This window comes from Stegodyphus dumicola, chromosome X1 (genome assembly GCF_044657685.1).
Source record: "Stegodyphus dumicola isolate Sdum_Otavi_A_Nest chromosome X1, ASM4465768v1".
NCBI classification, from domain to species: Eukaryota; Metazoa; Arthropoda; class Arachnida; order Araneae; family Eresidae; genus Stegodyphus; species Stegodyphus dumicola.
Window position 1 is genome coordinate 32,655,112 of NC_140780.1, and position 26,031 is coordinate 32,681,142.

The 26,031-nt window shown below is 32.2% G+C and overlaps 1 protein-coding gene across 4 annotated transcripts in view; it reads left to right on the forward strand.

The window, feature by feature from the left end:
- Nucleotides 1-26,031, forward strand: part of LOC118193674 (ankyrin repeat and BTB/POZ domain-containing protein 1-like) — a 120,053-nt gene that overhangs the window by 13,525 nt on the left and 80,497 nt on the right. For 3 of the 4 annotated variants that reach the window (XM_035364795.2, XM_035364794.2, XM_035364797.2), the window contains exons 2-4: nucleotides 1,504-1,566; nucleotides 4,026-4,081; nucleotides 18,503-18,647. In XM_035364795.2, the coding sequence (XP_035220686.1) occupies nucleotides 1,504-1,566; nucleotides 4,026-4,081; nucleotides 18,503-18,647 (264 nt within the window). The remainder of the gene's footprint in view (nucleotides 1-1,503; nucleotides 1,567-4,025; nucleotides 4,082-18,502; nucleotides 18,648-26,031) is intronic. The other variant, XM_035364796.2, reaches the window with a different exon arrangement.

The following is a 26,031-nucleotide window of genomic DNA, read 5'->3' on the forward strand; positions in this document are numbered from 1 at the left end:
TGCATTAAAAGAGTAAGAGAATTGCAGAGACTCGGCTTCCGGCAACAGCAACTATCTAAGAAATGCATTTCCTCATTGTTCCCTTTAGAAAACTTTCAGAAAAATTCTATACTGCTGCAGAAATTTTACCGCAGTTTCTTCCATTACTAGAAAATTTGGTTGAAATTTACTGTACGGTTCCGCTTAGTTTCTGTCTGAAAAAATCACCAAGTGGTATTGATTGTTCGTGAAATCTGGAAGCCTGCTGTGTGAAGTAGGTTTTTTGGTAACCCTAATGTTGATAATGTTGGTGAAACTAGTCTTGAGGAAAAATCGCGAATATTGCCATATGTGTTGTAATAAGTTGAGATATTGGGTATCTTTTGCAATAGTAACTTTTTCATATGGACCATAGATTTTCAATTGCTGTGTTTGGTTGCACGTGCATAGCGTTTTATGAAAGTGGTGCTTTGAAAATGAATATATTATTCCGGATACAACTATGGTTTTCTTGGACGTTATTATACATATTTATCCGCTATTAACAACGGATGAGCCAGAACGACCAGATATTTAATTGAATTGCTTATGTGGACGAGATGCTGGTGGGAGGCGTTAACGTACCCACACAAAGAAAATGTATGTTAAAGAATTGGCATTTTATTTATTTATTGGTATCTGTGTGTTAATTTTTGTTGAAAGATTTGTTGTTTAATGTTTTTATGTTGGGAAATATGTATTTTTGGTTATTTATTACTCTGTGTTTGTGTATTTTTGGTTATTTGTTCGTGTCTGTGTGTTAAGACAGTAGCAAATTTTTTTCTGGTTAACATGATAGTTTTAACTTTGTTTTAGCTTTCTGATTTTGTTCAAGTTAAAATAGGTTGATGTGTACATGGATAAAGTTAAATTAGGGCACAATGCCTAGTTTGCAATTCTCTGATTTTTTTTTTCAAGTTAAATAGGTCGATGTGTACATGGATAAAGTTAAATTAGTGAGCAATGCCTAGTTTGTTCAATTCTCTGATTTTTTTAAAGTTAAAATAGACCGATGTGTATATGGACATCGAGTTTATGTAAGTGTTTGATTTTCTGTAGGGAAAGGAAGGATCAAGACCATCTTGAAATTGGCTCTGATCCTTCATAGCGTAGATCTTAAAAAAAATCAACAATTCACCAAGCGGAACCATAGAGTAAAGCTTAACTGCAAATTCTTCAAAATCATATTTTAAAACTAAATTTAGTCCAAAAAATATGACAATTGATTTATAAAAACCCTTTGAACTTGGAATACAATGAAAAAGAACACGTATGAAAATGACAGCGATGCTTGACTGAAGATTGTTATGAGTATGGTTCTCAGAAGAATGGTTATGCACATAGTTGCCAGATTTTGGCACATTCTGAAAATTTGGCAACTTCTACTAAGGTGGTTGTGTTAACAAGTAAGTTCCAGTTTTAGAATACTACGTATTAATATAAAAATAAATATATAAATAACTATAATTGTAACTTATGTTCCAGGTACTTAGTTGAGCAAAAAGATGTTGATTTAAATGTGAGAGATAAATGGGATTGTACCCCTCTGTAAGTAGATTTCTGTTATTTCTGAAGAGCTTTTCTTTCATACTTATTGTGTACTTTGTTAGCTGTTTTTTAAATTCAGATTTTAAAATATTGTAATTGTTAATTCTGTTGTTAGCTGACCTTTATGCCTTTCTATATATTATATCTGTGATATTTCTATATATTATATCTGTGATAATCACTATTAATCTAATGCAGTACAAAGTCTGAGATCCAGAATTTTCTGGGCATCAGTGATTCTGTATTTCGGAAATTTGCCAAAGAAATCTAGTAAGTTTAATCAGTCTAAATCTTGTAAGATTACATGTAGACATAAAACGTCTAAAAATATGTCAATTGTTTGAAGTTATGAAGCATTGATGTAAAGAGAACCAAAATTTACAAAAAAAAAAAAAAAAAAAGAGAGAGAGAGAAGAGAAGGAAAAAAAAAGAACAAGTTTTAATGTTAACATCTGTCTTGTTTCATTAAATTTTTTTTCACATAAGTTGTGTAAGCAATTTCATTTTATGTGTTAGTGCTAATTTTATTGAGAGATGTAATTTCTTGTCGAGTTACTCCATGTAATTGCCATATTAAGAATTCCCATTAAGTAATCTTTGAAAATCTCCTTATTCTCTTTTAGCTACTTTATCACTTCTTTCACAACAGCATTTTCTGCATTTAAAACCATGATACGGGTTTCGCTGTCCGTACTGATTGATGATTAGGGCATTTTCATCCCAATGAAGACTTCAGCTGTGCATCTTCATTTAGCATTACTTTGTATCTCTGCATATTCCACGAATTAGGAAATTTGGCAGTTCTTTTCCCTGTCATTGATTTTGGGGGAAGGGAGCTTTGTGTGGCATATTTCCTTGGCAATGCACATCAATTTAAATTGGATTCTTTCCTCACGTGACTACACTTTTATCTCATCATGGTTGTTTCCTTTTTTACATTTTTAAACTAAAATGGACTTTTTTTAAACCTGAAATCTGCCAAGAGATAAACAAGCAGCTATCTTATTTCTTCGTAAAAGAAACATGTTTCACAAAGAAAGACTGTTTGAATAATCATCTCATGAAATTAAAATACGATTCAAAATCAAAATGACAGAACATTTTTTAAAAAAAGGAATAATATTTCTGCCGTTTTGTCTTACTACGAATTTTTCCATCCATTAATTGACTGATGACCAAAGACTTGTGTCATCTCCATTTACTATTTCTTCACTTATTCTATCGATTAAAAAAAATGTTTCTTTTTACTTGAGTTGTTATCTGAAAATCTTCAAATTTGTGGTTATTATCATCATTGTAAAATACCATAGTTGGCTATAAACAAGCCTGGTTTCAGCATTTTTGATGCCTTAGCTGATCAACGTGGTTGGTGTTCTGTATAAAACATATTCATAATTCCTAGCAAACTGTACCATTATTTAATTATTGCATATGAAAACAACATGACTGGCTCCCTTAAAAAATCTGCATCATAGCCAGCTGCCTGTGTTTATGCAAGCATTTAAAAAATATCTGGTGGCCTTGTAGTCGTATTCCTGCACATATTTTAACAATCTTTCTGTATCTGAATTTCAGTGTATGCAAATTTCCAATACCCATTGGCTGATTGATGGATATAAAGTTTCGAGGGAAGAGTAAAGTGGAGATGTCATCTTTTACTAAAACTTTAGATTTTTGATAAGATGGCAATAATAATAATAAACTGGATGATCTTAATTAAATCAGAATTTAATTAATTCTTCTTCTTCCCTGATAGGCCAACAAAAGAAAAACACTATGTGCAAAATTCTACTCCAAATAAATGTTGATCTTCAAGGTTCACTTATTGTGCATAGGGCTACGTAAGCTTTAAAAAAATACTGCTTTTTCCCACAGCTGTTCAACAATTGAAGATAAAAATATTATTAGCTAACTGGCAGGTGTTTAAAGCTGAAACATTATGTAGAATGATTCATTATTACTACGGATAATGATGTTTTTTGGAAAAATGAAAAAACTCAGCTAATCAATTTATGGCACACTGCCTTGTGTTTTAGCACCATTTTGTCTATTTCTGCACTGTGTGTGAAAAACAAAAAAATTTCAAGGTGTAAAAAACTTATGGGAATTCTAGATGTTGCTTTTACATGTGAGATCATAATGGATAAAGTAGATTAGGGGTAGTCAACCTTTTTATACTTACCACCCACTTTGTAGGTAGTAAAATTTCCTTACTGCCCATCAATTCACAGTACTTCTTGTATGTACTCTTGTACTTTACAAATCTCTCTCTTAATGAAAACTGAAATCTTTCATTAAAAGGAAAAAATTAAAATTTTTACATATTTTGTTTACTAGTTAAATGCTAATTAGTCAAATTTTTGCTATATCCCTGCTCCCTTCCCCCCCAAAAAAAAGTAAGAGAGAGAGGTAACAGAGATTATTTTTGTTTGTCTAGTTAACAAAGTTTTTTTTTACAGGTATTATGCATGCTTGTGTGGTCATTATGATACTGTTCTGTATCTTCTTGAAAATGGTAATACATATTTTCTGTTAAATGAAAAGATTGATTCTTAAATTGTGAATTTAATTAAATGTTTCTTTTCTTGGTATTTCTTTGTTATAGCGGCCCACAACCATATTTGCTGATTTTAGATTTGCACCAAGATCTCAGCTTTAATTTTGCTAGTCGTGTGAAGCACGAATGTAAAAATAAAGAACTGAATATGTAAAAATAAAAATAATACTTATGTCATTTTCTAAGAATATTTTTAAGTTTCCTTATCATCATCACTATCATTATTTTATTGCGTGTAATTGTTGTAGTCATCTGCAGCATTTTCATGCATATTAAGCTGTTTGTTACACCATTTCGTGGAGGTCTACTTCTCTGCCCAGGAATACATCAGCAGTGACAAACGATATTCTGAAATCGCTGAACCAATTTCCAATATGAAGCGCCTTCTTTTAGCATTGTACCTCCAAATATTTTCTTCATTAATGTAAAGTTTCATGTTGCAGCCATTTTTGCATACTCGTTTGTCAGGTAAAAGACCTCTTTCTGCAAAAAATGATATACCATCCATCTCTACTGACTGATCATGGGCGTCTGTCGGCTTTTTCTAATCGGTTCCATCTACAGAAAAACGATAAATGTTTAATATGTGATAAGTTTAGAGATGTCAGGCATTTCGTCAATGAATGTACACTTACCCAAAGTGCAAGAGAGAAATATTGAAAGAATTTTAAGGAAGAATTTAACAGGAGCTATACAAATTTGAAAGATTTTGCAGAGACAATGATGAACATTATAAATATGAACAAAGATAGAATTGGAATTCGGCACTGAGACTCGTACACTACTATTGTAGATAAAAATGTGCCGGCACAGATTATGGACTTTGTTTTTTTTCTGGCCAGTCCCATTTTTTGATCATACGACCGGCTTGTGCTGGCTAGGAGGATCAGAGCTGCGCCCTTATAATAATAATAAAATACCATCCATCTCTAAAGATTGCTAACATCATAATGATAAAACAAAGTGATGAATATATTTTTAAATATGCAATGTGAATTCAAAAACATCATAAAAAATGAATAATATAAGAATACACAGCAAGACCAAAAATTGCAACATGGTGCTAATGTATGATTATGTGGCGAGGTATGAGGATACACAGATGGTGCTAACATATGATCATGTGGTGAGGTGTAAGAACATGCAGTTAGATTTTGGCTAAATATCTCTGTTGATTGACGATTCAATCTCAGGGGCCGCTATAACCAAGAAGTATCCATTTCTTTTAGATTCTTTTTAATGTATTAAATGTTATGAATTAAAAACAATCTTGTAGTATATGACAGTGGTTCACAAACATTTTTGATTTTTGACACCCTTGGTATATCAGAATTTTGTTATGACATGCAAAGTTATAACATAGGTCTACCTGATAGTTAGAATATACAGTTGATAATTTGGTTAAATTGACAGTTAAATGAAATATTTCAAATTTAGAAGCAGTTTTATGTAAAATGTATTAAATAAATATTACCATATCACTAAATAAATGAAAACAAAATCAGTGATCCATTTCCTAAAATCATATCCACTGAAAATGCTGGAACATTTAGTGGTGTTTCTAAGCCACAGAGTATATTAATGCGCATAGATATGGAATCAGGATTTTAGTCCATTCAAAAATTTAAAAGCATAGCTTTAGAAGATGTGTGATAATAGTCTTCCTTGTTCATGTCTACTTTTATTTGTCTGCTTTTTAGGTCTGTTTATAAATAAGAACCAAACATCTATCAACTTCTTTGAAGAAAAATTTTTACATATAAATGAATAAGCACTAAAATACATTATCTACTGAATCATTAAGAATATTGTAAAGGCAATTATAACAGAAACATCATTACATCATCCCTCTGTGAATGAATAACGTATGTACACACTAGATAGTATGCATGGTAAAAAAATCTTGCTCTAGAAGACGGATACTGCGTATGTACATTTTCTTTCAGAACATTTTTATCTACAACGGTAGTTGTTACTCCTTATCCACCTCACTTCATACAGTATTTTTTTTTTTCCCATTTTCAGAACCTCTAGGGTAAAAATCAAAACTTGCTCAAATCATATGAACTGTTCATTTTGTTTTTAATTATTCTGCCCACTTTTCTTTCTTTAAAATAAAAAAGTGGACAAAATCCGAAATTTTAATAAAAACTTGCCTCCCTTTTCCAGTTTAGGTATTTATGTATAGTGTTTTTTTTCCCTACCAGTTCTGCCAAATTATTTAGGCGCTGCTGGTTTGGAATATTATCCCAGCTGTCATTTTAATATTCTTTTTTCAGCAGTTAGGCCACCTTACTATATTTTTCTCCATTTTTTTTGTTTCTTTTTCGTGGATATTTGTCCATTCAAACAAAAATTAGAAGAATCCTGATTAATATATGTGGTTAGTAATTATCTTATCATTTGTTGGTAAACACTATATACAATATATACATGTTCATAGGACACAACCTACGTAATCTTTCCCAGGCATGATGCTTATTACATTGCTTTTCATATACTCACTTGATGAGTTGGGCATGATTGATATGTTCTGTGATGGCTTTGATCCCTTGGTATTTAGGTATAACAATCGTAATAGAAGATACCAAAATTTTAGAATATGCTAAAGCTGTAATAACTGTATATATAAAAATTCTTCACTTTTGACAAGCAATGTGGCCATTTTTGTATGTGTTCTTTGTTTGTTATATATCAAGTTCCAATGGTTTTTTTTAAACAAATTATGATAATTTTATCTTGAAATCAATTTTATATAAATAAAATAAAACGTTAGTCAGTCTCTGCACAATCCACTAAATAACCAGTGTTGTGGAAGAGTTCAGCCCACTTTGTTTTCCATTTTGTAAAAAGACTTTTGGCTATTTCTATTACTTTGTCAGGCCCTCCAAATTTGCCAGAAGCTCTGTATAAAGTGGTACGAGTATAAACTCCCCCCACAGGTGTTTTTTTTTTTTCAATCTATTTGTTTTTTGGTCATATCCAGCTGTCCTATTATCCCATTCAACAAAAATTAGTTCTCTTGACCAGCTGTAAATGAAATGACGTGCAGTCAGAAATATGATTCTACAGCCCTCAATCTCATGCCCCCCCCAAAAAAAAGGAAGAGCAGTAACAGTTAATTTATATCCTTTGTCATAAAAACAAAAGGTGGCATATTGAGAATCAGTTGGGGTTACGCCAAAGGAAAATGAGATGCTGTGTGTTGTGAATTTGGCACTAAATTACAACTGGCAATCATAATTGGCACTTAATCACACCCCTTGGTAGCAGTTTCATGGTTGCTGGGATGATAATATGTAAATACCAAATGGAAGGTAAATAATTATTTAGCAAATCATAAAATATTTGCTTAACTTTCGCAATCTGTTTCGCAAATCAAGACCAAAATCTGTTCCTTTCAAACATCTAAAATGCTCGAACATACGAATTTTTATTGGAATGGAATACCTTCCCCACATGCAAAGTAGAATGCTACAGCGTTAATAGTAACCTACTTAAGTGAAATGACTACTTCTCTTTTGAAGATCTTACTGTGGTTTCACCAACTGTGTTCAGTTTCTCCTTAGGGTAGGATTGCAAGTGCGAACATCAATAGCTAAACAAAGGAGAGGGAAGGTGCATTCAAATAGAAGAGCTGCTTTTAGTGGCTTGAAAAAAATGATTGGCATGTCATTTAACAATTCCCAAAAACAATGAACATGATGGGAGGAAAGCACCAGGTAGAAAAGGAAGGAAGGCATTCCAGCGACCTGCTGATGTTTGAATGCTTTGGGCAACTTCATTGTGAAAAAGTTAAAATGTGTTTAGACAACCAACTTTTTAGGCATATTCTTATTTTCCACTTACTTCTCAGCGTCCCATTTACTTTCCTCTGAACCAACAATTCTGAATGTCTATCCGTGAGGGGAATTAGTGCCCATGTTGGCAAACTTTGCCACTTTTTCCTTTTAAAAATAAATGTTTATAGGTTTCATATGAACTATTAAATCTCTGCCTGGATACATAATACATATTAAAAATACATTTTCCCTATTACGATAAAATGATGCAGATATTTATTAAAGTTGTTGGGCGTATTTTTTATAAATTACACAAATTAGATATATTATAAATTATAACAGTGAGATATATAAGAAAATAAAACAAATTATTAAGAATTATGTACGTTCCTTTTAAATTGCCCAACCATTTAAGTATGTGGTTTTAACTGAAAAGATACCGCACTGAAAGGTGACACATTAAATAACAAAATCTCTGAGACTTTTGCAATCCTCTGAGCATTTTGCCAGACAACATGGGTGATAAATTAAAGATCTTAGGATCTCAAACTCAGATTGCACGCAGGGCAAATGCACAATCTGAAAACAATTGACAGGCCAGAATTTTTTTTTAAAGAAAAAATAAAATAAAATAAAAACCTTATTAGCAAAATTAAAAAATATTTTAAATGTTGCCTAACTAAATAGTTGCCGAAATGTACATAAACTATACTCTAACATCGCACTGGAAAAAAAATTCAAATTTGTATTTATTTTCTATTTAAAATCTAAAGTTTGATACCTGCAAAACATCTTTGTTAGTTACACTTTGTAATTAAATGAAGGGCAGCTAAATATGAAATTTTCAGACATTTATATTAAATAATTGTAACATGTTTAATTAATTATTAAAAAGCTTACTGTAATTTAAAATTTAAAAAATGAAAACTGTTTAAGTTTTCAGGTGTAAATTTTCTTGTGTTTCCTTGATGCGACAGCCCAGGGTGGGCCCTGGTCTTCGCCAAGCATCTTTGCTTTTGGAAACAGTTTTCCAGTTTTTGATCTTTAGAAGGTTCAGGTCATTTTCAACACAGTCGATCCATTTTGCTGGGATTCTTACCTGAGGCCTGATTCATATGGATTTGCTAGACAAATTTTCTTGCAACACCGATTTTCATGCATTTTTCCCAGGTGATCAGCTCATTTAAGTCTCTGTAATTTGAAAATTTTTACTGCATCAGATTGTCTATAAATCTTGTATAGCTCGAAGTTAGATCTACTTCTTCACAATGAATTCATGTGCACCTCACCAAGTATACAACATAAAATCCTTTTCTTACAAATCCCCAAAGCTTCCTCATCACATGAAGTCAGTGCCCAAGCTTGAGAAAATTTTTCAAGGGCGACAAAACTTGAGGAAAAAACAGTGACAACTTAGTCTATTTCTCTTATTTATAAAATTTTTCGTTTGTAATGATTTTTTTTTTTTTTTTTTGTAATGAATTTTTTTCTTTAATAGTACAGGCATTTATGTGCAAATAATTATAAATTTCTCCATTTCTTACTTCCGCTCAACACGTGATATTTAAATTCTGATAAAGTTTGTGGCCTTATAGAAAATTACTACAGATTATTCTCATGATAGTTTGTAGATGCTCATCAATCATTTGAGGGTTTTTCTTATTCATTTTCAACTGTGAAAAAACACTACTCAGTGCTAACATCTGTAACTAAGCATATTTAATTTTTGACAAGTTAGAATAAAAGTTTATAAAATCTAAATCTTCAGATCTCTGAATAACATTTATATCAAACTGTAAATTAATTAGCTTTGCTTATAGATTTATTGGTGCATTATTTTTGTCAATTTTTAATGGTAATGAAAGTAATGCAAACTCGATCTTGAAGTAACTGAAATCTTGAAATCTTTGCGACACTGTATTTGACAAAAGTGCTTAATTGAAATGTATTTATGGGCCACATAAAACTGCCTCAAAGGCTACATGCAGTCTGCAGTACACCAGTTTGAAGCCACTACTCCCTCCTCTGAGTTTCATCATATTTATTGACTTTTCTCGTGCATTATCTATCACACGACTTAAGACATTATTCACTTTAAAAGGGGAGGGGGAGAAACTCTCTAGTTAAATAACATATTGTGCAACCACCCTGGCACATTTTTTACAGAAAAAGAATGATGACTTACAACTGTATAAAATTATTTATTACATTATATACAGAATGTCTCAGTACCACATTTCAGAACTTTTAGCAGGGGTAGGATGCACCCCGGGGATTCAAAATCATATAGCAATGCAAGGTCAAAAACAATGTCCTGATGCACTGGTGTATGCAGAAATTAAAAAACACCAGGCAAGTTAATATGTATATATAAGGCTATTTCTCTTGTCTTCTTAGCATGCCTTCATGATATATTGGTTAGCACGCTCGACATGTATTCAAGAAGTCCATGGTTCGAGTCCAGGTGAGGGCATTGCTAATTTTTCATCTGTCCTGTTTCAAAATAACCTAATGTCTCTACAGTGGCACCCAAACTAAAAAAGGTGGATGATGATGATTCTCCACTAGCAGGATTTGGCGATTGGGTCCCCTATTCCCCAGTCACCCTTTAAAAGGGGGAGTATATAAGGTATTTCTCCCACCTTCTTAACATGCCTTTGTGATGCACACTCAACACATATTAGAGAGGTCCGTGGTTTGAGTCCCGGTGAGAGCATTGCTCATTTTCCATCTCTCCTGCTTTGAAATAACCTAATGTCTCTACACATTTAATAATAAATTTACATGAACAAAAGTAGCGTGAGTCAAAGATAGTGTTCGAAGTTTCATTCACTGACTTCAGTGCATACCTCACTTTTATGGTGCATGGAATTCCGAATATTCTGGAGTATTCCAGGTCTGTGTCGAATTGATCTGGCAGCTACTGCAAGCCGTGCAACCAACTCCTTGGCATTGTCAACAGATGCATCATAAACCAGTATCATCATATGCCCCCATAAAAAGAAATCAAGACAGGATAGGTCCGGTGATCGCACAGGCTAATGCTCCGGACCACCACATCTGATCCAATGTTGGTCAAATCTGATATCTAGGTGGGAACGAATGCTGTGACTGAAATGGACAGGAGCCCCCATCATGTTGGAACCACATTGTCTGTTGCATCAATGCAGAAATCTGTTAGTCATCTAAATATTGTAGTAAGATTTGCTACAGAGAGATCAAGCAGTTACGACAGTTAAATGAAAGGGTAACAGGTAAGGTCCAGTGAAGTGATCCCCTACAATGCCATCCCAAATGTTAACTGACTCTGTGCTGCATGACATCATGTTATGTGGAGGTTCTGTACCACCCAGAGATGGACGTTTTGTGTGTTGAATATCCCTTTCCTTGTGAAAGATGCCTCGTCAGTGAACAACATGTTAGGAGGTAACTGCAATCTGTGGTGTATTTTTCAAGCAACTCTGTGGCGCACATTGTGCAAAAGCAAGATGAGGTGCATAATCACCTGGTTGAAGTGCCTGGATATGCCACATGTGATATGGATGCATTTCGTTTTCTCCGAGAATCCTCCAGATGCTGGAATGGGAAACTGAGACTGTGTGCACTACACTTCTCATACTCAAACTTAGAGTCCCTTGTACCTGATTGTAATACATTCTCTTTGATGTGTGGAGTCCTTGCTGATCATGCCTGATTTTTGGGTGCTGATAGAAAGAAACCTGTTTCAGCTAACCTCCGGTGCAGCCTTGCAAAGAAATGTTGGCTGGAGATATGCCTCATAAGATATCATTCTGCGTAAAAGATCTGTGTGATGGCCCTCTACAGTCTACAGCCCCATATGCCAAATGCATATCAGCTATCTCCATGTTAGTATAATTATTCAACCAACTAACTGTGCATTCTTGTGTGAAATGATGATTCTCTGCAAGAACTCTCAGAGCGTTCGCGCAGTGCCATCTGCGTGTCAGAAAAGCATTTCAGATCCTGCATTGCTATATGATTCTGAGTCTTTGGGTGCAACCTATCCCTCCTAGAAGTTGTGAAATGTGGTACTGAGACACATTGTATATATATGTAAGATATAACAAAATATGATAGCTGTTTCAAAAACATAATTGGCAACCTCAAAATTAACATTCTAAATCTAGTGATCTGTCCCTAAATTCATCTCTTCTCACAGGTTCCAGACTTTTCTAGCTTACGTAACATTTTAATACAGATACCTATTGTCCAGTCAAATTAATTGTAAATGAAAACTCTGAACTGAAACTTTCCCACTCCCAACTTTCTTCCTCTGAAAGTACTATAACTCTGCCCCTTTTCCGCATAGCTCTCCTGCTGGCAAGACGCTTTTAAACCATGCTGCTGCTTACTTACTTAAGATGACGCTCTAATTCAAAATGCAATTTATGTATTCAAATATAATTAGGAAACATCTTGTCTGAAAAAGGATGATTTGATGTGCATGGAAAAAATAAAGATTGTGATTTTTCAAAATACCTTGTGCTAAACTGCATCATCATGCTTTACACTCTGCCACTATGGTCATCTCAGTCATCTGCGCAATATCAAAAGCTGTTAAAAGTTCCAGTGCCTTCATCTACACATTTTAAAATCATTACACACATATATATAATAAGAAGAACCTGATTATTAGGAACATAAATTAATTTCCCTTCTCTATTCTAAAAATAGTAACCCCTCTCTGCACTGCGCCATTTCGAGACTATTCTGTGTCATATCATTCTTACATAACTATGATGATGTAAATGTAACTAAAATTCAACCAGCCAATAGGAATTTTACAGCAATATTAACTGTCCAATCAAAATGCTTTGAAAACCAAAACTAACTCAGTCTGACTTGAGATTTCATCCTGAACATTACACACTTGCTTTCCACGCTTTGGACTGCTGTCTGCTGCTTTCTTGCTACAAAGTTATCAAAAATGTAAACCTTTTGGAACAGTCACATTTAATGTGCCAATTTGTATGTAGTCACAACATATTGCTGAAAATAAAACTGAAGATTTAATCTGCATTTGCCCTCCAATTTCCTAGTCATTATGGATCAACACATCTACGTCATCCAAATTCCTGCTCCTGAATATATTACAATTGAGTCAACAGGACATATGTCCTGTGTGTTGGAATTCCAGTGGAAATGTCTGCAATAACCAACAATCTCTTCAAACTTCCATGTGTAACAGAAATTCATAATGGATATCGAGTGCCTGCAAGTCCAAAAGTGCTAACGTCAGTGAAAACGTAGTGTACAGCCATCTCTTAAATGTTTAGAAGAAGAAAAGTGTTTTAAACCATCAACGTGTGCCTGTTCTTCACAGATGTGTTATCATCCAAATTCTGGCTACCACTCTGGAAGCGAATTAGTTAGTTAATGCCTTTATGTTATAATCTTCAAGATATCTTCGGCTCCGTCAATCTATGTGCGCAACCTGGAATCAGCAAGTCATGTTAAAAGTTTTAAATGTTGTAAGTCAAAATTCATTCTTCAAAATTTAATCTAGCATACACGGTGATTTAATAAGTGCAACGTCGTAATTGAACAGCGATATGAAAATATGAAAAAAAAAACTAATAGATTTTCTGCGAGTGCTTAAAAATGAAATCCAGTGCCAGCCTTTCAAAATTAATTCAGCATTTGTCTACAGTAAAATGACGAATGTTTTCTGAGCGCTAACATTTTAAATCATTCCAGTACTTTCAAGGTCATCGAACTGCGTATCTTCATCTGGCTATATGCGAATAAATTAGGATTTTCTTTTGCAGTTATAGGATTAAGTTTACAATTGAAGTAGGTGCCAGAAATTTATTTTCATTCCTGCTTTTTCATAATTGAATCAACATTGGGAACTGATATTTAGTTTTTCTTAATAAATTGGACATTAAAAATGTAACACTGTGATATGAAAAAATATAATTTAATAATATTAGAAATTTGAATTCTAATAATTTAGTAAAGTAAGTAAAGAATTCTTAGATTTTTAATTATTTGTAGGGAAGGCTATTAAGATAAGTTTTTATATTTTTGAAATTTTGTTGAAAGAATTTTATAATTCTAAAAATAAAGTAGATGTAAAAAATAAGTGAAATTAGTACAAATAAGTAATATAACATTATGGTAAATGCATGTTAAAATTTATGGGTGATTGTGTATTAAGTATAGAGTATGTTGAGGGAGTACTGGGCCTGTAATTACCTCTGTACAGTTGTTCCTTTTACGTTTTTCATGTAAGATAATGTTGGAGGCTCTCATTTTATGAGTGTGTGTAATTTTTTTATTATTATTTTTTTATTGTGGAATGTATTAGTGCAGTTCTCAAAGGCCAGTTACCTTATGCAAGGAACAGAGGCCTTTTCAAGTAACTGCCTAGGCACCCTGGGCCTCCAGTGCAGAGAACACACTGGTTAGCTCAAGAGGACAGCCCCTATTGATGGATATGTTTGTTTAGAAGTATTGCGAGGCCTTCTAGTATGGTAAAATAAAGGAATTGTAAATGAAAGATAATAACGATGAAATCATAATTTCTGAAAATGTTACTCCTGTTATATGGTGTTAAAATATAATTTATGAGTATGGAAATTATAAGTAATGATTATGTAAAAGTTTATTTTGTGATATTCTGTGATAACAAGAACCTTCCCTGAAGAATTATGATTATGTGAACTCTCAAACAAAAAGACTTTTGGACTGAAATGCTGAAAAATTCAACAGGACTCTTGGCCAAAAATTAAAATTTAAATCAAATTATGTTCTTTTCTCTGAGAGAACAGTCATCTTAAACAAAGTAACTTGTTTTTGTCTAACCTGAACGTTAGATGAATCATTTAATTCCGCTTTTCTTCTTAGCCTATTTCATTTATCTTTCATCGTTTTAAATTTATCAGACCAGAAGCAGGTGTAGCCTTTAATCTTCCATCTTGGAATACATTGAAAGGTATTGAAAATGTAAAAATAATGCTTAGACACCTCAAAGGTAGTGTAAATTTGAATCTTCATTGTATAAGTCCAGACAACTGTTCTACTTCAATAGAAAAATTAGAAGTTTTCTGTGATGCAGATTATGCATATGATAAAGAAACGTACAAAAGAAGTACTGGATATATTATTCTGTATGAAGGAAATCCTGGGAGTTGAAATACAAGGAAGCAAACAGTAGTTGCTGTATTGACTACAGAAGTTAATGACACAGTTACAGTAGATGTAACTAAAAACTTTGTATCTAAAAATGTTTTGGGAATAAATAACCAGGAAGACTGGTATAACTAATTTGAATATTGATAATCAAAGAGTAGTTAAATTGATTAAGAGTGTAGTTTTTAATAGAAGCAGATATACTGAAGTAAGGTATTATTTTTGGTCAGAAAAAGTTAAAGGTAGGTAAGATTAAATTAGTTTTTATAACTTTTGACAGTAACATAGCAGATGTTTATGAAACCATTAAGTAAATTTAAGTGCATTAAAAACTTTATTAAATCAAGTAGTAAATATTTTTCCCTGACTAAGATGATGTTAACTAAAAGCATGAGAGTGTAAACTTGATTTAACGTTTTTAATTTAGGAAAGAAAATAAAAATTACGAGAAGGTGTTGACGGGTAATTTTTATGCATGTAGTATTACAAAGTGAGTGGTAACAGTAGTATTTCAAAGTGAATGACAACAGTAGTATTTCTAAGTGAATGACAACAGTAATTAATGTTCAGTGTTCTAGTTCTTTCTCTATTATGTAAAGTATTTTCACATAATTATAATGTAATATTACAAAGTTAGTGGTAACAGTAGTATTTTTAAGTGAATGACAACAGTGATTAATATAACAATATGTTATTGTATAAAATAAAATGTGGGAAACTAAATATGCTTTTCCAAATATGTACAAAATTCTGATCAGTTACACAGTATTTACTAAAGATGTTAAAAAAAATATATTACTTCATGGAACAAGTCTCCATGATTACTTCACAGAAGCTGAAATAATTGATACTGGTATTGCTGCTGAAGTTAGCTTGAAACTTACCTTAGCTAACCACAGGTAACCAATTTTCTACTGAAAAATAACATTTCAAGGTTCTAAAAGTATGGTGTATATCTAGCAGATATTTTTGCTTATTGGCTATTTTTAAATTAATATGTTTTTCTCATCTTTTGTTACAGAGTTTTTATTTTCAAGCTAAGAGCTCTCAATGGAAGGTTCTTTTTAAGTGGGTCATCTTTTTTTAGTGTCTTGGTACTTGAAATAACTAACCTAAGAAACATATTTTAGATTTTCTCTAGTACTGGACAGAATGTGCCAAACAATGTTTTTCTTCAGAAAAATATATGAGCCAGTGTTGCTTGTTGGCCATAGTTAATGTAAACATATTGTTACTTTCTCTTACAACAATGTTCTTGCTTTCAAAGTGGGTACATTGGCAATAAAAAATTTTAAAGTGTACAATTCTGCTTTGTTCTTTATTTAGAAATAATTTAGCCCAAGAGATATATGTATTTCATATGTTTAGAAAATTTTTACCGCAGTCAAAATAAGCTGATAACACAAGTATATTTTTTCATAAGAAGTTGCTGCACGCATCTTTCCTAGAAAAAATTGTTTGCCATAGCTTGACTCATGAAAAAGATCTTGTGTTTTTTACATTTAGTAAATATTTTCTGAATAATCATGAAAGTTTGTGAATATCCCACGAAATTTGGACTAGTATTTCTGGTGGAAGTTTGAAGATTGCTTTTTATTTAGATAATTAACAAATACATGTTGAGACTTTTTTTTATTATTTTTAGCATGTCCATTTTTATTTGATGTCTTTTTGTGAGCTCAATGTGTGAATAATAAGAATTTCAAAAGCATTGTATTAAGAATTTGGTACATACATATTAATGCAACCATTATGATAGAAGTTGCCAAATTTTTAGAAAGTATCAAACTCTGGCAACCAACCATGCACATAACAAATCTTAAGTTTTAACAAGTAACATACTCTCTTTGCAAGCTTTGTTTTTGCTATATTCAAGCTTGAGCAGTTTATATAGAAAAATCTGGATACAGTTTTTCTTAAACTCAGTTTTAAAATATACATTTTTGGGATCAGTAAAAAGAATTGTGATAAAAGTTTTGCAGGAACAGAATTTTGGTGTAAAATCTCTGAAGAGAACAGTTGTTTTGAATCTCTTCTCAGAGATTGGCACAAAATGTGCACCAGAAAAAAAAAAAAAAAAAAACTTGTAAGAAGGATTGCCAATTGGTTATTGAGATCAGTATCTAATTAAAAGGTAAAATATGTATGTATGTAATAAATAATGTTTTACAATTATAAGTCATTATTTTCCTTCTTTAAAATATTGCAAAATTGAATAAAAGTGGTAATATGTAAGTACCAAGAGAGTTTTGAAACATATGTACATTAAAAAGATTTAGTTTGAAAGATTGATGTCTGTATATTTATTTATGTATTTAAAAATATTTATATTAATGACTATATAGCAGTTGACTTATATCCTACTTTATAAAAACTAAACTGTCTTATCATGATTACTCTAGTTTACATAAAGCAAAGATGAAGGTCTTATGAATGTGTTGTGAAGTTATGCTAATGCATTAATGGCACTAAGCTGCATTATTTGGTTTGTCAAAAATGGTTTACTTGAAAATTTATAAGTAAGTAAAAAAAAAAAAAGTTGTCCTAAATTGAAAAGATCTAACACTTTTTCTAATAAGGTTTTAAACAGGGATTATCAACCCTTTTTAAGAGAATTTTTTTTCATTGACCCCTGTAAATTTTTCTCTCTAACGCAATGTATATAACATAATTATAATACAAATAGTGGCATATAAATAACTTTAAAAATTAGTGTAAAAATATGAACAAAAGTCTGGGGAAAAATATGGTTTACTAGATTTTTATGCTTTATTATTTTCGTATTATTATTTTTAATTTTACAAATATCAGAAACAAATGCACAAATTCTGATTGCACAAAAAATTTGATTTTAATTAATGTGACGTGGCTGTGCTTGATGAATTGATACATTTCTTTTAATATTGGCATAAATTTGCTTAATTTAATTCTTAAATCCCCTTGTTCAAAAATATTCAACCTTTCTTGTTTGCCATAGTAAATTATTGACTTGACTAAAGCCTTCTCGCATTAGCTAAGAAAAGGGTAACGTCAATTATGTTGGTTTGGTAATAATTTTCATTTTGAACTATTTCTCTCACTGACTTTTAGATTTCGCAAACTTAGCATAGCAGTGCATGTGTTTTCAATAAGACTTGACTTTGTATGATATAAGTTTATATCAATTAACTATTAATTATCAGTTTTAATGATACTTTTTTGGTAATCAGGGAAGTTGATTACGCTGATCAGTTTCCAGTGGATATTTTATCTATCCTCCCCATGATAATCACTGACCCCTTTTAAAAGTTCATCAACCCCCAAGAGGTCACTACCGACCTACTCTGTTTTAAAGCATGGTAGAAATGCTGTTAAGCAGTTTAAAGCTGTAACATTTGCTTTATATTTTGTTCATGTACATCTGTGACTGTAAATTAATATCTGTCTGTATTCTGTTGTAAAGGGGCTTGTTGTGATTCAGAGACATTTGATGGTGAACGTTGCCTATATGGTGCTTTGACTGAAGAAATATATCATCTTTTACGAAATTTTCAAGTTGTTACATCAAAACTCATTAAAAGAGATGAATTTAGTGAGTTCTTAAGGAGGTAATGCAGTTTTATTTTAATCAGAATTTCAGTTATTGTCTTAATGTCTCTTTAGACAGTAGATTATTGAATTAATGAGAGGACTGGAAATGCAGCTGTGTAAGATTTTTGTGTATTTGTCCATTATTGGGTTCAAAAAGCTTTCATGATGCTTCGAAATACAAAACATGATATACAGTATCCGGACATCCATAATCCGGAATTATCTATAATCCAGACCTCAAAGCTACAAACTTTCTGCGCATGCACGTATGCATTTACTCATGCGCATAATACGTTTACACATGCACGTTTAATGTATAACAGACGATATAAGCTAGGCTAAAATTATCTAATTATCTATTTCAGTTAATGTTGCAGATTGTGTTGTTCTAATTGGATCCGGCTTATTATTTTTTGCAGACTGTTAGAGCAATTTTATAAAAAGTAAGCTTGAACTTTTGATTATGTTAAAAAGAGTTTCCAATTCTGGAGCTGCCAAATGATCTACAAAGCGAAAGCATGTTTCAATGTCCGTCAAACAAAAAGTGGAATTGCTGCAAAAAATGGATAAAGGCATGAAGAAAGTGACAGAGAGGTTAGTGAAAACGAAAAAATTTCGATTGACAAGTTAATTGGTATTCTCGGCACAGCAATTACAGGATTTCAACAGTGGAACTTTGCAACTGAACAAGAAATTATGTCTGTTTATAGAATTAAAGAGAAAGTATTAACACATAAAATGAAGCAACTTAAACAACTTACATTAAAAGAAATGTTTAATAAAGTAAACAAATAAATATTAAGCCTTTTTTTTTTGTGTGTGTGTGTGTAAATTTTGATACCCTAATATACCCTAATACCCTTTGATATCATAATTACTCTTTATTTCATAAATTACGGTTTCATATTTTTAATTTTATAATTTCTGCATGCCATCTTACCAGATTTAAATTGATAATCTATAATCCGGAATCGCCGAAGTCCCGACGAGTCCGGATTAAAAACTTTGTACTTTATTTTGTTTCTTACTAAAGTTCTGTATGTTAAATATGACACTCTTTTAAAACTAAATAAGAAGTTAGAATGTCATATTTGGTCAGGACACAGTTTCTGGATATCTTCTGCATTTTTAAATGATTTTTAAGTTCTCAAATCATGCCGTTTTTAACTCTGCTATGCAGTTTCTATAGGAACTGCATATGTTATGCACTGCTGATTTGAACAATTAAATCCTTGATATCATAAATCCTTTGCTGCAGAAAAAAAAAGTCTAGCTTAAGTATTAAGTTGTTGTTCACTTTGATGACTAAATTTTGATTCATTATTATTATTTTGTCGCATTTGTTTAATGATGCTGAAAAAATATCAAGCATGTAATTGTTCCATCAATTATTAATGGAATTTTTTATGTCAAACCGTTTTTTCACTATATATGTGTTTTCCCCATTGTTATTAAATTAACATTGTTTGACCTGTTATTTGATCTAGTACTATTCATAGACATTTGTGCATAAATCACTAAGAGCCAGAAAAGAATGTGAATTTTTATTTCTAAAAGTCTTGTAAACAAATTATTATTATGCCTCTTCAATATTCATATATATGAGCACATAAATCACTTTCACGCATGAAACGGCAAGTATCAATTTTTATTTTTAATATTTTGATAAATTATTATTATTATGCCTCTTCAGAATAATTATTAGTTGGAAAATATTGTACTTGATTTATAAGCATATTCACTATAGCAGAGACAATTACTTCAGGATGCATGAGAATAAATAAAGACATGACATACCTGATGGGAGTTTGGAGCAGAAATGAAGTTTTATTGGATACTTACGAGTAGTGCAAAAGTATATATCAATGATGCCATCTATGGGCTAAAAACATATTTAAAGCTAATATTTACTCAGTCAAATACCTGAAATCCGCATTGCCTCTCAAAATATAAACATTCAGTTTATAGGTTCCGGAAACCGCAACATTCAGTATGAAATATCAAAAAAAAAATAACTTACCGAATCATAACGAGTCATAATGGAAATACCAAATTATTGACATCATGACAAAAGTTTTCCCCCTCTAATCTGCATCGAGGTAAGAAAGCGGACGATTCGCTCAATTCTTCTTTCAAGTTCACGATTCACATTGTATTTTCTGAGGTTTGTTATTTCACGAGATTATTTAGTGCTGCCTTTTTTTTATCTGGATATTTGTGGATAAATTAAGAATATTTTAAATTTCAGCCCTTTTTAATACAGTTACAGATTAGAAACGCACTCATGATTTTACTGTTTGCAACGTTGCATTGACTATAATGCAAAAAATGCAAATTCTGCAAAAGATGGAGACAGATGCTACTCCTCAGTTTATAGCAGAATCGTATGGAATTGCGATACAATTTTGTATGATATACGGAAAAATAAAGAAAAGCTGTTGAAATTTTACAGCAACAGTGATTCTAACACCGGAATCCGAAACCAGAAATCTTTGCATGAGGCGAAATCGGCAAACCTCGATGCTGTGTATATATAATACAATGAATATTATGATCAATTTATGTATGTAATAATAATTTAATGCATATAATAAGTTATTGCAATAATGTATATAATAATTTAATTAAATGTATCTAATACACCTTATTTATTCTGCATTTTTAGTCTGAATATTATGATTTATCTTTTCTGTCCTAAAATCCTAAAATCCGCACAACCTCTGGTCCCAAGCTTTGCGGATATCTGGAATTCTACTGTACTCCCACTTAAGGCTTAAATATCAAGTATCATCCTGATTAAGCACAGTAAAATTTTCATTAACACACGAACAAGCAAAAAATTAATCAATTACTCTGTAGAGTCCAATTAATTAACTCTTGTGAGAGAACTGTTAGAGTAGTAACTGCACAGAAGAAGGGTTAAAAGTACCCTTTATTAGCTCTTGAAAATTTACAATGCATCAACTGGATGCTAACAAACTATGCCTCTGCTTGGACAGTAACTGAAATTGATTTCAAAGATTTGAATTTATGTATTAGTCGTCGAACTAAACTACAGGGCTCAGTATAATTCCTATTACTTAAACTCCTTTCGAAAACTAGTGGCAGCAAGTAAATGCAATTAAGCCATGCGAACCAGCAATAACTTTAGAAGCAGACACTTAAGCAGCAGGTGTGATAGCAATTGCTTAACTCTTTCTCCCTCTTTCCTACTGAACGTCGGTTTTTAAACTCTTTCTTCAAGGTAAAATTTGCATTCCTTCATGTGTGCTACCAAATTTAAATATTCTGCCATTGACAGTTAGGGGAATGAAGGCTTATAGGAAAGAATAACAAATTAAATAAAATTGGTTATTTAAAATAAATGTAAATTGCTACAAGTCTACATTTTAAAACCCATTGTCCTAGCACATATTTCATGTTTTGCACTGTTCCCAGTTTCTTTAAAAAAAACTGCAATCATATTATTAGTGGTCATATTCTGTATGTCAATATGCTTAGGTTTCTCTGATTCTCTCACAGAATGGTGCTGTGTATTGATATGTTTCGATCTGCCATGATACACGCTCTTTTTGTTGACATTAATTCCACTGTTGTCATCACAGTATAATAAAACTGGTTTTGCAGTAGTAAGTCAAAGTTCTGTAGCAATTTTGTTGAGCTATATGGCTTCTTTAGTAGCTGCAGAAAGAGCCATATATTCAGCTTCTGTTGTACTAGTAGCAATGGTTGGTTTGACACTTACTACACCATGATGCTGCACTACCTCGGATGAGGAAAATGTATTCAATGATTGATCTCCAGTCTCCAACATCACATCCATAGTTTGAGTCGCTCTAACCAAGGATGCCAAAAGGATACTCCTTTTAAAAGAACTATGTAGCATTTGTAGAAGCTCGAAGATATTGCATAATGTGCTTGACAATATTCTATTGAAACCTTGCAGAATTATTAGAGAATTGAGTAAGCAAATTCACGGCATACTGGCCAGTTGCTTGAGCTGCATAAAGAAGACTCCCAGTGGCAGCCTGATAAGGAACCAGTAATTTTTGTTTCTTACTAGTTGGTAATTGAAGCTTAGACAACACTTGATTTTGGTCTAGTGGCATTTTTACACCATGAAATTCATGAATATTATATTTGTAAAGTATACACTCTGCATACTGACTTTGACTTAGGCTAATGGACTCTTTAGTCCTATATCGTTCAGGTCCTCATTTTAGTCCTATCTTGTTTTTAAGTGATTTGCAGTTTTCATTGCTCCAGCCAAGGTGAGCATCCACTAACACTGATCATGCTTACTCAATGAGAGTTCTGTTATTATGTTCAACTACACCCATTTACAGTGGTGGCCAAAATTCTGGACACTTTTGGAAATTTTTATGTTTTTGAACTTTGTATGCTTATAGAAAACGTTACGTGTCACAAAATGCAAACTTGTATATATCATTTTAAAGAGAATTTATTACTGAATTCAATACAAAACACAAAATTCCATTATTTGTAATACAAAAAAACTTAAACGATAATAGTTATCGATATACATTAGATAGTGATGATTGCAGAGAGTTATCAGTACTTAGTAGGGTACCCTTTATTTTTTATTACAGCTTCACATCGACGTTTCATTGAGCTGACAAGAGTTTTAAGCTCTTCTTTCGTTATTACATGATGCCAGGAAACAATTATAGCCTCAATTAGTTCCCTTTTATTTGATGGGCACCTCATTCGGACAAGAGTTTTCAAAAGGTGCCACAAATTTTCAATAGGATTGAGGTCAGGACTGTTTTCTGGCCATGACAACAATTTAATGCTCTTTGTACGAAACCACTCTTTCGATATTTTGGCCGTGTGGCAAGGAGCAGAATCCTGCTGAAAAATAAACGAAGCATTGTTGGGAAAGAGATCTCTGATGGAAGGTAGAAGTTTTGGTTCTAGAATAGTGTCAATGTATTTTCTGGCATTCAGTGTCCCATCGATGACATGAAGGCGACCAATACCATCTGCTGACATGCATGACTAAATCATAACACCAACTGGGTTCTTCACAGTTGCTTGAATGCAGTCAGGATGTAGCTCTTCTCCTATTCTATGTCTTACATATTTTCGCCCATCACTACCGAATAACGATATTTTAGTTTCATCACTCCATATAACTTGTGACCACTGATCATCTGTCCAATTAATGCGTTCCTTTGCCCACTGTAGTCTTTTTTTCGTTGCTGAAAATTAAGATAAGGCTTTTTTCGTGGAATTCCACCTCTCAGTCCAACATCTGTTAATCTTCTGATTGTTCTTGAACTGATAGAAACCCCAGCATCATTCAGATCACTTCTCATGGCTGCTGATGACATTTTCTATCTTGGAGACATAGTCTTTTTATTCTTCTGTCATCAGTAGATGTGGTGCAACTTTTTCGGCCTTTTCCTTTTTTGTTTTTTATTGAATTTGTCTCCTGATATTGTAAACAAATCTTTCGGACTTCAGATGTAGTCACTGAACCACCCACCTGTCTTGCAATTTCAGCAAAGGAAAGACCACTTTCACGTAACACAATAATATTACATCTCTTTCTAGGTGTCCAATCTACTCTTTTATTTGATGTCATTGCTTCTTGACTAAATATTAAAAATTTTTACAAAAATTCCTACTTGTAATTGCAGTGTATAAGAAACAGGTCCTCCTTCTACAGAACAAAGCAAAATAATGAATTGTTTAAAATGTAAACATGATGTCAGCTTCTACTGGCAGTTACTAACATTTGATTGGTTCTCAGAACAAGAACAGTGATTGGCCAGGAAAGGTAGACATTACAAACCACTTCATAACTGTGTTTTTTTATTTATATTTAAGTGCATATAACTTTTTTTTTGTTTTGCAAATAATTGAATTTTGTGTTTTGTATTGAATTCAGTAATAAATTCTCTTTAAAATGATATATACGAGTTTGCATTTTGCGAAATGTAACATTTGCTATTAGCATACAAAGTTTAAAAACATAAAAATTTCCGAAAGTGTCCACAATTTTGGCCACCACTGTACATCATTATGTAAATGGGATAGATTTTTTTTATGCTGTATTCCATTTGATGCTAAGTAGTTATCCCTCTTACTATTTATATACTCAGTACCATTATCAGAATATAAGACTTGATTTTCCTGTTTCGCTTTCAAGAAATGCTTGGAATTTTTCAAGTACTTCAAATTTATTTTTTAAAAAATAAACAACCATTGTTCATGAACAAATCATCGATACAACTAGTAAAGTAGTATAAATCACCAAATGATGAACCATTCCATAGGCCTACACAAGTCATTGTGTACTATGCCTAGCACCTCTTTTGCATGCTTAGCTTTTTTTTAGGAAATGGTTGTCTGTGCATTTTACATTTAATACAAGATACACAATCTAACAATTTTCCGTTAAACATAAAATCTTCAGCCATATACTTTAATCTGATTCATTCCTCCTTCACTGAAGTGGCCCAGTCCTTTATGTAAGATTCATTTGAAATATTTTGAGTAGTAATTAAAGCTTCATGGCATAAATCAAGAGAATACAAATTGCCTCCGATACCTGTCCCACTAGCGACTAAATGTTTATCATCATACACAAAACATCTTTCTATTGTAAAAGTACTAACCACTCCAAATGTTTTATTTAAATACTTACTGGACAGTAAATTGGCTGTTAACTTGGGGGACATGTAAAACATTACTAAAAGTTACAGACTCCTTTTTTTAAATTTCTAAATAAGAAGAAAGTTACATTAGGTACCTCATATCACTGAACTTCTGGTTTTTACTTGATGAATATTAGCATCCATATAATCCTCTAATAATTCTTTATGCGAAGTCGTATGGTAAGAAGCACAGGAATCCATGTAAGAAATATTGGGATCTGGATTCAAATTAGTTACATGAATTTCTGGTAAATGAGCTTCTTTTTTTTAATGTTTTAACCCAACATTACCCTTTTCATAAGCTTGTTTTCATTATATCTACCCTGTTTGAGAGATGACTTCTGACAATCAGAAATTTTGTGGCCAAATAAATTGCATTTAAAAGTTTTTCCTTTAAAATACCTTTTGCCTCTAAAACTTTTATTAACAAATGCATATTTCTTACTTTCATCTATAAGGGGTTTTGAATCTTCAGCTAACATATGATTTTTAACATTATCAACTGTTATTGCCTCACCACAGTTTTTCAGTGCCATTATAAGAGGTTCAAACCTACCAGGTAAATTAGTTAAAATTATTTCTGCAATTGATTCTTCATCAGGTTTAACACCAGTGGATTTTAATTGCTGATAAGCTGAAATGGCCTTATGTAAGTAGGCAGACATATCCTTGCAATCAATATAATGAGTATTCACTAATGTTTTAATTATTGAAACCT